At 40.1% G+C, this 14,140-nt stretch overlaps 1 protein-coding gene across 6 annotated transcripts in view; it reads right to left on the bottom strand.

The window, feature by feature from the left end:
• Itsn2 (intersectin 2) overlaps positions 1–14,140 on the bottom strand; it is a 210,627-nt gene that overhangs the window by 57,300 nt on the left and 139,187 nt on the right. For all 6 annotated transcript variants that reach the window (XM_045151310.1, XM_045151315.1, XM_045151316.1 and 3 more), the window contains 7 exons: positions 12,561–12,733; positions 11,969–12,113; positions 6,225–6,430; positions 5,846–5,910; positions 4,182–4,348; positions 3,261–3,306; positions 3,059–3,180 (listed from right to left, as the gene is read on the bottom strand). In XM_045151310.1, the coding sequence (XP_045007245.1) occupies positions 3,059–3,180; positions 3,261–3,306; positions 4,182–4,348; positions 5,846–5,910; positions 6,225–6,430; positions 11,969–12,113; positions 12,561–12,733 (924 nt within the window). The remainder of the gene's footprint in view (positions 1–3,058; positions 3,181–3,260; positions 3,307–4,181; positions 4,349–5,845; positions 5,911–6,224; positions 6,431–11,968; positions 12,114–12,560; positions 12,734–14,140) is intronic.

Genomic DNA, 14,140 nt, shown 5'->3' with positions numbered 1-14,140 from the left:
TTGTGCATTTGGCTTTACATGGGTGCTAGGGAATTGAACTCTGGTTGTTAGGTTTTGCAGGCAAGTGCCTTAACTGCTAAGCCATCTCTCTAGCCCAAATAAAATATATTAAAAAACCAAAAACAATTACTGCCAGGCATGGTGGTGCACACCTTTAATCCCAGCACTAGATTTGAATTCAAGGCCAGCCTGGGACTACAGAGTGAGTTCCAAGTTAGCCTGGGCTAGAGTGAGACTCTACCTCAACAAAAACACTCCCCCTCCCCAAATTACTGAAATATGACTTAAAATTAGAAAATTCTTGGCTGTTTGAAAAGGAATTTAACTTTGTCCAAATCCAGGTCTGGCCTTTGAAACTGACTCTTAGGATGTTGACTCTAAAATCCTTGGAATATATTCATTTGTAAGTGTCTTAGTTTACCTGGGGTTGGGGAACCTGGGCCTTCCCAATTCTGTCAATGTGATTTATGGTGGGTGTTCTGAGTCACTGGATGTTAGCTCACCCTCTCTGAGTTGGACATGGGGTTTGTTCACATGAACAGTGAACTAAAGCTATGTGATGGAGTCCTAGTGAAAGCCCCATGAGTTTTTCTTGGTGGCAATACTACGTGTATGTTATCACAAGTTACTGCCAGGAAGAGGCAATGCTGTCCATAATCTGCTTGGAGAGAAAAATCCCCAAGGTCCCTTTTTGGAACCCTCTGTACTGTCTTTTCCAGTGGATGATTTTAATCTGTACCATTTTGTGATAAAATCCTAGGTATATCACCATTCAGAATGGTCCATGAATATGTCTAGTGAATGAGGTAGACACGGGGATTGGTAATGGGACCGTTGAACTCATCACTGGACCCTTTCAGGTTAATCCTAAACAACTGTAAAAATCACCACTTTAGGCAACTCAAAGTGCTGCTGAAAATGCTACCCATAGAAGTCTTCCTCTAAGGTCCTTTGAGTACAGGGGTCTGATATTTCACACAAATGATATTTATAATCTAAAATAGCTTTCCAGAGTTTTAATACATTCAAGTCAACCATTTGAAAGGAATGGCTCATTGAAGTATACCATGGAGCTTTGTTAATATCAGGAAGTCATACTTAAGACTTCTGGAGATCAGGTTTCCCATTTAGTTCAAAATAAATCATAAGGTGGAATTTGAGGGGGTTATTCAAAAGAAGTATTAGGCTAGAGAGATGGCTCCGTGCTTAAGGTGCTTGCTTGCAAAGCCTAATGGCCAAGATTCAATTACCTGATACCCAGGTAAAGCCAGAGGCACGAAATGGCAAGTGCATCTAGAGTTTGTTTGCAGTACCCCATTCCCTCCCCACCCTGATTGAAAATAATAAAAAATATGTTAACAAGAAAAGTATGTTCTTTAGGAATCCTAAAACAAGTATGCAAGAATGAAGCTATCTTTACCTTTTGAATTATCATCATGTATCAACCTCACATAAAAATTCTCTCATCGGGGCTGGAGAGATGACTTAGTGGTTAAGGCATTTGCTTGCAAAGCCAAAGGATCCTAGTTTGATTCTCCAGGACTCACATAAGCCAGATGCACAAGGGGGTGCATGCATCTGGAGTTCGTTTGCAGTGGCTGGAGGCCCTGGCATGCCCATTCTCTCTCTCCCTCTCTCTTAAATAAATAAATAAAATACATTGTTAAAAATTTCTCTCATCGGGCTGGAGAGATGGCTTAGCGGTTAAGTGCTTGCCTGTGAAGCCTAAGGACCCCGGTTTGAGGCTCGATTCCCCAGGTCCCACGTTAGCCAGATGCACAAGGGGGCACACGCATCTGGAGTTCGTTTGCAGAGGCTGGAAGCCCTGGCGCGCCCATTCCCTCTCTCTCCCTCTGTCTTACTTTCTGTGCCTGTCGCTCTCAAATAAATAAATAAATAATTAAAAAAAATTTTCTCTCATCAGGCTGGAGAGATGGCTTAGGGGTTAAGCACTTGCCTGTGAAGCCTAAGGACCCCGGTTTGAGGCTCAATTCCCCAGGACCCACGTTAGCCAGATGCACAAGGGGGCGCACGCGTCTGCAGATCGTTTGCAATGGCTAGAGGCCGTGGTGCGCCCATTCTCTCTCTCTCTCTGCCTCTTTCTCTCTCTGTCACTTTCAAATAATAAAAATAAACAACAAAAAAAAAATTTCTCTCATCATCTTTTGACCCTAAAATGCCTGTTAGTTTTAACTACTAAAGAACTTTTAGAAATTAAACCATCTGTTAACACTCTAGGAAAAAACTAGAATCATCTGCCTGTCCTATTTCTTTTCTCTACTATTTCAAACACCTAAGACTGCTAGGGACAGTCTGACAGGTTGTATTTTTTCTCAATATACTATGTAAATCCCGTCCTCCTACAAGAGATACCCATAGCTGGGATGTCTCAGGTGGAGGTGAGGGTGTGCTTTAAGAAAATGACCTGGGCCAGGCGTGGTGGCACACACCTTTAATCCCAGCACTTGGGAGGCAGAGGTAGGAGGATCACCATGAGTTCAAGGCCACCCTGAGACTACAGAGTGAATTCCAGGTCAGCCTGGACTAGAGTGAGACTCTTCCTCGAAAAACAAAACAAAACAAAACAAAACAAAACAAAACAAAACAAAACAAAACAAAAGACCTGGACTGGAGAGATGGCTTAGCAGTTGAATTGTTTGCCTGCAAAGCCAAAGGACCCACATAAGCCAGATGCACAAGGGGGAGCATGTGTCTGGAGTTTGTTTGCAGTGGCTATAGGCCCTAGCATGCCCATGTGTGCTCGCTTGCTCGCTCGCTCTCTCTGAAAAAAAAATACATACATACATATAAATATAAATATATAAATATATATATATATACATATATACATATGGTTTAGTAAGGGATAAACTACTGGAAAACAAATATGCCATCACCAAAAAGTCTTCTTTAAATTGTTATTTATAATACCAACCAAACTGTGCTAAAAATAGGCAAAAGACTGGAGGGAAGTGAGTAGCACTAAAGTGTGATTATTTCCTATGAATGATTTAAAATCTTAACTGACTTTTTATGTTTTATGAGCATGTATTATTACCTGTAGCTCTCCTTGCCACCACCCACTTGTGTTTTTCTTTAGGATTAGTATTAACTGGCCTGGTGCAAGACTCAGTTGTTCAGTGCCAGAAGCAACATATGCAGAAGTTACTTGAGCAATCTCTGAAAAGAAGAAGAAAAGCACTGTGATTCAAGATTAGAGCAAACACTTCACTATTTTTCAAGATTTCTATTATACATACCAGGTTTTCTGTTAGCAGTTCCAGATTTGCCAGGATTCCCAAAGTTCTATAAGGAAAAGACATAATGCTTTTATTATTGCCAACAATCATTATCCAGGAAAGTTCAGAAGCTACTAAGAATTAAATTTTTTAAAATTTTATTTATTTGAAAGAAAAAGAAACAGAGAGTAGGTGTGCAAGGGCTTTTAGTCACTGCAAAGGAACTCCAGACACATGCATCACCTTGTGCATCTGGGTTTACATGGGTACTGGGGAATCGAATCTGGGTCCTTTGGCTTTACAGGCATGTAACTTAACTGCTAAGCCATCTCTCCAGCCAAAAATTAAAGATTTCTAATGTCCAGGATTCTTGTTTCTTTATGGAGATCAAAATGATAGTGAACCACATAGTCACCATATTAATGAAACACTGACAGAGATTTGGTCTGCTGGTATAATTTATATACAAGCAGCTCTTTCCTGACATTAAACATGACTAACTGGGTCAAATCAACTTATTCTCAGGGTGGCTTTGAACTCAATGGTCCTCCTACCTCTGCCTCCCGAGTACTGGGATTAAAGGCATGTGCCACCACACCTGGCTTGATTTTGGTTTTCCGAGGCAGGGTCTTGCTCTAACCCAGGCTGACCTGGAATTCACTTGGTAGCTTCCAGGTGGCCTTGAACTCATGACGGTCCTCCTACCTCTACCTCCCAAATGCTGGGAATTAAAGGTATGCACCACCATGACCAGCTTAATTTTTTTTTTTTTTTCGAGGTAGGGTCTCACTCTGGCCCAGGCTGACCTGGAATTCACTATGGAGTCTCAGGGTGGCCTTGAACCCACCGCAATCCTCCTACCTCTGCCTCCCAAGTGTTGTGATTAAAGGCATGTGCCACCATATCAGGCTGGTTTTGTTTTTAATACCCAAATAACTTTACCTCTTGATCTTTTGGTTTGACATAGTTTGATGGAAAAATTCCAGTTCTGTCTCCAATTCTTCCTGTCCACCACTCTCCATCTTTCTGGGTCACTAGGATTTCTTCACCTTCAGTGAAAGTCAAATCTCCAGGTTCTACACTCGAATATGGATAAAGTGCAATGTACTCTATAGGGAATGAGCAAAAAGGTTTTATTGTAAGATCACATATATATTCTTTAAGTTTACCATTTTTAAAGAAAAAACCCTTGTACTTTACAATACAAAAAGATCTGAAGGTAGAAAAAGGAATGAAGATGCTGGGAGATGGCTGAGAGGTACAGTGCTAGCCTCACAAGCATGAGGACCTGACTATGGACCTCCACTACCATGGAAAAGCTGGGTGTGTGCCTGTAACCCAAGTGCTGGGAGGCAGAGACAGGAGGATCCCCAAGGCGTGCAGCCAAGCTAGTGTAACCAAATCTTAGATACAGTGAAAGACCATGTCCTCTCAAAATAAAGTGGGATTAAGAAGGACACCTGATGTCGACCACTGGTTGCCACACACAGGTACATGTGTGCACATGCACCCTTATATACACACATGCAAACATACATGTATACCACACTTACAATAAAAGAAAAAGAAATCAAATAATTACTTAAGCAGAGGTTAACAAGCTTTACCATGGGGTTTCTACATTTTCAAATGCTTTCTTATCTTTTTTTTTTTTGTGTTTTGGTATTTGAGGTAGGGTCTCAATATAGCCCAGGCTGACCTGGAATTTACTATGTAGTCTCAGGTTAGTCTTAAACTCACAGCAATCCTCTTACCTTGGCTTCCCGAGCACTGGGATTAAGGCATGTGACATCATGCCCCGCTATCCATTATCATCATTTAAAAATTATTTATTTATTATTTACTTGAAAAAAAGTGAGAGAAAGAGGTAGGGAGGGAGGTAGGAAGGGGGAATAGAGAGTGAGCAAGAGTGAGAGCAAGAGAGTGAGAGCAAGAGAGAGAGAGAGAGAGAGAATGGGCACACCAGGACTTCTAGCCACTGTAAATGAACTCCAGATACATGTGTCACCTTGTGCATCTGGCTTTATGTGGCAGCTTTGCATGCAAGCACCATAACTGCTGAGCCATCTCTCCAGCGACCCCCCCACTTTGAGGTGGGGTCTCACTCTCGCTCAGGCTGACCTGGAATTCACTATGTAGTCTCAGGGTGGCCTCAAACTCATGGTGAACCTCCTACCTCTGCCTCCTGAGTGCTGGGATTAAAAGCCTTTTTTTTTTTTTTTTAATGTGAGAGAGAGAGAATATTGGTGTGCCAGGGCCTCCAGCCACTGCCAGCAAACATTTAAAACAAAACAAAAACCTCATACATGGGCTGGAGAGATGGCTCAGTGGTTAAGGGGCTTGTCTGCAAAGCCTGAAGACCTGGGCTCTAGTCCCCAGTATCCATGTAAAGCTGGATGCACAAAGGGGTGCATACATCTGGAGTTTGTTGGCATTGGCTAGAGACTCTTTCTCCATTCTTTCTCTCTGTCTCTCTCTCCCTGCTTGAAAAGAAATGAATAAACATATTTCAAAAAAGCACACAAAACCTCAGACACAAAGAAATAGGTTGAATAATCGATACCTAACCTAACTCCCAGTGAACTTACAAACTGCCAAATGCTTACCTTCTCCAACTGGATAGGCCGCCGAGGTAGGGTTCTTATTTACAGATGCATACAAAGCTTCTGGTCTACCAAATAAATACACAAATAAGACTTTATTAAAGAAAGACTTAGATATTGAAACTTTATAGTAAACATGGGAGAAATACTTCAAATGAAAAGCCGCTTTTCTAAATGGTTATATGGTACAAAGAAAAGCAAAATATTACATTTTTTCAGTATGATTCTAAACTGGTGCAAATATCTGTTTTTCTTCCAGGCTAGCAATCATCTGATATTTAGGCTGAAACATAACTTTTTTCTTATTGCAGTCATACTGTGGCCTTCTCATGAGTGAACACACCAGCATTCACACCTCACAGAAACACACAGAGATGCTTACTCTTCCCGCTTTACTTCACTCCCAGGAATGATCTTGACATAAGATTTTGGGAACCATCCTCTTCCTCCATGCACCTCCCCAAACCACCAATTTTCTTGCTGCTCCAAGACAGTAATAACATCATGTTTTGAGAAGTTCAAGTGGTTATCCTTCTTTGCAGTCCAGGAACAAAGGGCTTGGGCTTTCAGGTTTTCAACAACCTGTCCCTAGGAATACAAACCATCCAAATTTAAAAATGGGCATGATCATCTCGATTTCTAGAGTAGACAGACCAGTTTAGCATGGTGGCTAATTTCACCTACTAACTGACTTAAAATTATGAGGTAGGGGGCTGGAGAGATAGCTTAGCAGTTATGGTGCTTGCCTGCAAAGCCAAAGAACCCAGGTTTGATTCCCTAGGATCCACATAAACCAGATGCACAAGGTAGAGCATTTGGAGTTCACTTTCAGTGGCTGGAAGCCCTGGAGTGCCCATTCTCTCCCTCCCTCTCTCTTTCTCCCTCCCTCTCTCTTTCTCCCTCCCTTTCTCTCTTTCTGCCTGCCTCTTTTAAATAAATAAAAATAAAATTTAAAAATTATTTATGAGGGCTGGAGAGACAGCTCAGCAGTTAAAGGTGTTTGCTTGCAAAACCTGATGTCTTGAGTTCTAGTCCCCAGTGCCCATGTAATGACCAATACATAGAGTGATGCACACATCCAGGGTCTCTTTGCAGGGGAAGGAGGTCTCTTTCTGTCTGCCTTAAATAAATAAATAAATAAACAAACAAATAAATAAAAATTTAAAAATCATTTGTGATATATAACTAGGGGTAATCTTGAACATCTACCACTCAAAGACACCATATCACTAACACAAAAGGTAAGAACTGAGTACTGAAGGAAGAATTCATAAATCCATCAAAGGAAATGAAAAGGGAATTAGAACAAATATTTTCTCTCCCAGCTTCAAGTGACTTCTAACTGCTATTGATTTAGTTTACTCCAGTAAGAATGGAGATGTAGTTATGTTCAGCACCTCCCTTGGCATTTCTCTCTTAACTTCTTACTCTTTTTTCCCTTTGCTCTTAGAGGAAGGGATATTTTGTTTTAGTGGATTTTCTTTTTATTCTGTAGTTGCTTGCAAAGCATAAACTTTGTAGTCTTCAAAGCACATAGCACAGTTTCTAACTGCAGTTAGTACTTCAGTCTAACATGGCCACAAGTGTTTTAAAATTAACTAACTAACTAACTAACTAGCTAGCTAACTAACTAACTAACTAACTAACTAGTATTTGGCAGTACTTGGAATTGAACTCAACATGTGAGGCAAGTGCTCTACCACTGAACTATATTCCCAGTCTTATTTTTCTTTTAATAAAGCTAACCTCTTCACTTGTACAGTCCTCAATTCTGCTTTCTCATTTCCTAAAATCATTTAGTTTAAGTTCCTCTCTCTAGTCTTTATGTCTTCCATCACTTCTCTTCATATGCTTTCCCTCACTTTCTTCTATGTCTGAATTCCCTACCTTCAACTTGCTTTCAATGTGCTGTACTGTCACACTTACTGAGTGCCTTCCAGACAAGAACAAATCAGAAAGCTGCTCCTAAAATCCTTATTTTCTTTCATATCTGAACAGTGTGGCTATCATTAAAGCCCTTGTAGTTTCTGAAATCACACTTCTCTGAGGGTTCCTCTTCTGTCTAGCCCTCTTCTCTTACAATTCCAACATGATGTTATCTATGCCTATGAATTCTCAAATCTACATTTTCAGTGTAACTTTATAAAACTATCTGTTTGTGCACACATGTTTTTGTCTCTGTGTGTATATGGGCATGTCAAGGCCTCTTGCCACTGCAAATGGAATACTTGCATCACTTTTTGGTCTGGCTTTACATGGATGATTGGGGAAACTGGGGAACTGAACCCTGTCCAGCAGGCTTTGCAAGTTAAACACTGATCTGTCTCTTGCGCACCCACTGTGCAACTTTATCTTGAGCTCAAGACTTGCACATCAGATGCTCCCATTGGGTCGTCTCTATTTGTATGTCAAAAGCAATCATTTTGGAACTCACCAGGTTCCTCTCCCTGCCTACCAAACATAATAGAATGGTATCACTATTCTTTCAGTTGCTCAGGCTATAGACTGAAGATTTATTGTTAATTCCCACATCTTTGCTCACCATATTCAATGGACATCCTATTTTATGTTGAGTCCTAGTACTCTTCTAAATATCCCTTCCCGAGTATTCCATCATTATGGCATGACTTCCCTTATCATCTCTTGTTAGGGTAGTACTCTTCCTTAGCTGTTCTCCTTCCTTCTGCCAACTTGCCCCATGGCACAACTGGAATTATCTTTCATAAACATATATATACCAACTCATTTCAAAAGCCTCTCATGGTTTTTCACTGCCAAGTTGTCTAGCATTGTATTAACTGCTCCACTAATAAATGTCAACATCTTTAGCTGCACATTTGAAAATGTTTTTATTTACTGAGAAAGTCTTGCTAAGGTTGCCCAGGCTGGCTTCAAACTTGTAGTCCTTCTAACTCAGCCTTCTAAGTAGTGATAGGTATGCAACCATTATGCCAGGCTCACTTTAAAAAAAAAAATTATTTTTACTTATTTGAGAGCAACAGACGGAGAGAGGAAGAGGAAGAGGAAGAGGAAGAGGAAGAGGAAGAGGAAGAGGAAGAGGCGGGGGGAAGGGAGAGAATGGGTGTGCCAGGGCCTCCAGCCATTGCACACAAACTCCATACATGTGCGCCCCCTGGTGCATCTGGCTAACGTAGGTCCTGGGGAATCGAGCCTTGAACGGGGGTCCTTAGGCTTCACAGGCAAGTGCTTAACGGCTAAGCTACCTCTTCAGCCCCCGGGGCTCACTTTTTAACCCTCTCTCCAAGAGTCCCAATTTTTACCTATACTATAAAGAATTCTCATCCTGCAAATACCTCCTGTTATTGTGCTTCCCTAACTTTTCTCACATTGCTTTTTTCTTTCTTTCTTTCTTTTTTTTTTTTTTTTTTAAGTTTTATTCCTACCTAACCTCCAGAGTACTGGGATTAAAGGTGTGTACCATCATGCCTGGCTCCCATTGCTCTTTCACTGGAGGAACTCCTTTGCCATGTTTGATGGATTCTTGCTTATCTTTATCTTTGAAGGTCTTACTTAACTATCTCCCCTTTGTGAAGCCTTCTCTAAGAAGATGCTTGCTCCTCTGCATACTCTTGGAACTTTGCAGATATCTTTATTGTAACATTTCTCACACTTCACAGTAACTTGAACGTACGCTTTTTATAATGTGTGTATGTTTGGCATATGTATTTGCATGTGTGTGTACATGTATGTGCATACACAGGACAGAAGTTAACACTGGGTGCCTTCTTCCATTGTTCTTGACCTTATTTACTGAGACAGAGTCGCTAACTTGAATCCAGGGCTCACCAATTTGGCTAGTCCAGTCTCAGCTTATCAGAGGAGTCCTGTCTCTACTACCTGAGCAACATGATTACAGGCAACTCAGCATTTATACAGTGTGTAGGAATATGAACTCTGGTCTTCATGTTTGTGTGGCAAGTGCTTTATATACTGAACCATCTTCCCAACCCTGCTTGTATGTATGTGTTCTTTCTTTTTGCAATATTTCTTTCAAAAAAATTATTCATTTTATGAGTACACAAAGACTTGGGTTTCATTATGTTTTATTTCAAACAACTTTTTTGTTTCCCTTCCCTTCTTTCCCCTCCACTCCTTAATATAATTCTCCTAAGAGAATTAGATTATGATTAGATTATGAATTACTTAATGGCAAATAAGTTTAAATTTGCTTTCTTTAAAGTTATAGCACGTAAAAAAATGTTGAAACTTGCTGAGTGTGGTGGCACACACCTTTAATCCCAGTATTTGGGAGGCAGAGGTAGGAGAATCACTGTGAATTTGAGACCAGCCTGAAACTACAGAGTTCCAGGCTGGCTTGGGCTAGAGTGAGATCCTACTTTGAAAAACAAACAAACAGGGCTGGAGAGATGGCTTAACCATTAAGGCATTTGCCTGCAAAGCCGAAGGACTCAAGTTCAATTCCACAGGACTCACGTAAGCAAAATACACAAGGTAGTGCATGCGTCTGGAGTTCATTTGCAGCTGCTGAAGGCTCTGGCATGCCCATTCTCTCATCTGTCTGCCTATCAATCAATCAATCATCAATCTATAATCTGTCTGTCTCTTTCTCCCCCCTCAAATAAAATAAATTAACCAAAAAAATATAAAATAAAATGTTGAAACCCATAACCATGCAGTAAACATTGCTGGGTGAAGGTGAAATCTTTATTTCAGACTACTCTTGGTGAAATCTGCAATTTATTTTTGTTTTGTAAAATATTTTATTTATGGGGGGGGGAGAATGGGCAAGCCAGGGCCTCTAGCCAATGAAAATAAACTCCAGACTCAATGTGCCAACTTGTGCATCTGGCTTATTTAGGTACTGGGGAATCAAACCTGGTTACTTAGCCTTCACAGGCAAGTGCCTTAACTGCTAAACCATCTCTCCAGCTCTATAATTAAAAAAATTTTTTTTGGTTTATTTATTTGAGAGTGACAGAGAGAGAAAGAAGCAGAGAAGGAGAGAGAGAGAGAGAGAGAGAGAGAGAGAGAGAGAGAGAGAGAGAGAGAGAGAGAGAGAGAGAGAGGCGCATGCGCCCCCTGTGCATCTGGCTAATGTGGGTGCTGGGGAATCGAGCCTCGAATCGGGGTCTTTAGGCTTCACAGGCAAGTGCTTAACCGCTAAACCATCTCTGCAGTCCTACAATATTTTTTTAAAAACTTATTTATTATTTATTTGTGAGGAAAGAGGAAGGAAGGGAGGGAGGGGATATGATATGTGTGGGGACTCCAGGGCCACTGCAAACCAATTCCAGATGCATGCATTACTTTGTGCATCTGGCTTTACGTGGGTACTGGGGATATGAACCTGGGCCATTAGGCTTTGCAAGCAAGCAAGTGCCTTAACCACTAGGCCATCTCTCTAGTCCCTGCAGTTTTGTTGTTGTTGTTTTACTTTTTTGAGGTAGGCTCTCACTCTAACCCAGGTTGACCTGGCATTCACTACGTAGTCTTCAGGTTGGCCTTGAACTCACAGTGATCCTCCTACCTCTGCTTCCTGAGTGCTGGGATTAAATGGTGTTGCCATGCCTGGCTCTGTTTTTTTGTTTTGTTTTTACTTTTTTCTGGCTCTTTTTAATAATATTAGTATAGCCATCTAACAAAGTACTAAGTTTCTCAGACAAAAAACTTACTGCAGGGCTGGAGAGTTGGCTTAGCAGTTAAGATACTTGCCTGCAAAGCCTAAGGATTCAGGTTCAATTCCCCAGTACTCATGTAAACCAGATGCACAAAGTGGCACATACATCTAAAGCTCATTTGCAGTGGCTATAGAGGCCCTGGTGTACCCATTTTCTCTCTTTTTGCTTCTTTCACTCTCTCTATCAAATAAATAAAAACTTAAAAAAAAACTTACTGAACAAAAAAATAACAAAAGCCCCTTAAACCTAAATTTCACAACTTCCACTTGATTTTACAGTAGTAAATTGCTGAGAATCCACTAAATAATAATCACTCTGTAAGTGCACATCACACGTGACTAAGAACAGAAACTGAACACTACAAACTCGGGCTAAAGAATGAATGATGCTGTTGAATCATATTCTATTTAAGTCAACCAAGAGCAAACTTAAAGAATAAAGCACAGAAAAATTATAAACAACATACCTGTCCGTGAATAGGGGACACAGAGCCAGGAGACACAGTGCGAGTAAAAGCTGATTTTTTCTGCCATGATGTATTAACAGTTAGGTTTGAGAAAGATATATTTTGATAATCAGTCACTGATGCTGGTTGAATTGAAGGAAGTGGTCTGTAAATTTAACACTTTAATAAGTATACCTAATTGTTTAGAACTTAGTGAAGTACTACCAGTTTACCCATATGCATGACATGAATATTATAAACACTGTATTTAAGCATGATTTCCAGATAAGAATTCATAATAAACTATTTTTTTCATTTACTAACTTATAGTATAATATATACATATATATTATATATATAATATATGGTATACATATATACTATATATTAATATATATATAGTATATAGTATAGTATATATTATCTATACACTATAATATATAGTGTATAGATTATATATATGGTATTATAGTATTAAACTTGGAACAAAAAGTATTCTTGGGATAATGCTGCCAGATTAACAACATGATCAAGGGTCAGACTGACACAACTATGTACTAGTATTAACACATTAACAGAGATATATAAACACCACAGTTAGCTCAAAACTTACTCAGAAGTTGAGGTAGCAGATAAGGATACTGTAGGAGGAAGTAAGGCTTTCTTAGGTGACAAAGCTTTTTCACTTGATGGTATTTTTTCTACATAGTTGCATGGAAACCAGCCAAAAGTTCCTTGAAAACTACCATAGAGCCAACCAGGTTCTCCTACAGTTTTTTCATCAACCTATGAAGAAAAAAGAAGGGTTAAGACTGCTTAGGAACCCTCACATACATAGAAAATGCAGGTATGGATTATCTCATATTCACCCTTTAATCCCAGCACTTGGGAGGGAGAGTAGGAGATCACTGTGAGGTTGAAGCCAGCCTAAGACTACATAGTAAATTATAGGTTAGCCTGGGTTAGAGTGAGACCCTACCTCAAAAAAAAAAAAAAAAAATTCCCTATTTTACATGGCTGTGTGATAGTTCGAATGTTACGTGTCGCCCATGGCCTCATGTGTTTGTGATTAAACCTCATCCTCAATGCCCAGCTGGTAGAGCCTATAAGGAGGTGGAGCCTTGCTGGAGGAGGTGTGTCACTGGGGGTGGGCTTTGAGGTTTATTAGTCCAGCCCTCTGACTACTTCCACTCATATGTAACAGCTTCCTACTTGTTCTATGAACTCCCTGCCTTTATGAAGCTTCCCCTTAAAACTAGAAGTCTGCAATAAATTCTTTCCTCTCAGAAGCTGCTTCTGGTTACGTGTTTTATTCCAACAATAAGAAGCTAACTACCATAGACTGTCACAATAAAACAAATACCGTTTTTTCCCCCAAGGAACAAATGACGTAAATCCAGTTAGGACTGCAAAACCTAACTAACTCCTTCAACTCTTAAGACAACTGTCAGAAACAATCAGCTCTTCAAAACTCTACTGCTAATTTGTTGAAATAACAAAACCAGTGTCACTTTTTGTGATGTGAAGCAACATGACATAGTAGAAAGAACACTGGACTCAGAATCAGAAGACACACACCTGTATCCCATTCTGTCACTGTAATCCTGAAAGTTATAATTGGTGGAAGTACTCTTCCTTGCTTAAAACATGGTAGTCATAATTCTCTATGCAGCTCTGAAGTATGCTGCAAGGGCTAAATAAGGCAATGTTTAATATATATATATATATATATATATATATATATATATATGGTTTTTTTTTTTTTTTTTTTTAGGTAGAGTCTCACTCTAGCTGCGGCTGACCTGGAATTCACTATGTAATCTCAGGGTGGCCTCAAACTCACGGCGATCCTCCTACCTCTGCCTCCTCAGTGCTGGAATTAAAGGCGTGCACTACCACCTCTGGCTTACAAAATATGTTTTTAAGATTTTATTTTTATTTATTAGAGACAGGGAGAGAGAGGAGGAGAGAAAGAGAATGGGCACACCAGGGCCTCTAGCCACTGAAAATGAACTCCAAATGCATGTGCCACCATATGCATCAGGATTACATGGGACCTGGGCAATTGAACCTGGGTCCTTAGGCTTCGCAGACAAGTGCTTTAACCGCTAAGCCATCTCTCCAGCCCTCAAAAAAAAAAAATATATATAAAAATTACTTCAAGCCAGGCATGGTGGTAAATGCCTTTAATTC

This window comes from Jaculus jaculus, chromosome 5 (assembly GCF_020740685.1).
Source record: "Jaculus jaculus isolate mJacJac1 chromosome 5, mJacJac1.mat.Y.cur, whole genome shotgun sequence".
Taxonomy (NCBI): Eukaryota; Metazoa; Chordata; class Mammalia; order Rodentia; family Dipodidae; genus Jaculus; species Jaculus jaculus.
This window is presented reverse-complemented; position numbering and strand designations above follow the sequence as displayed.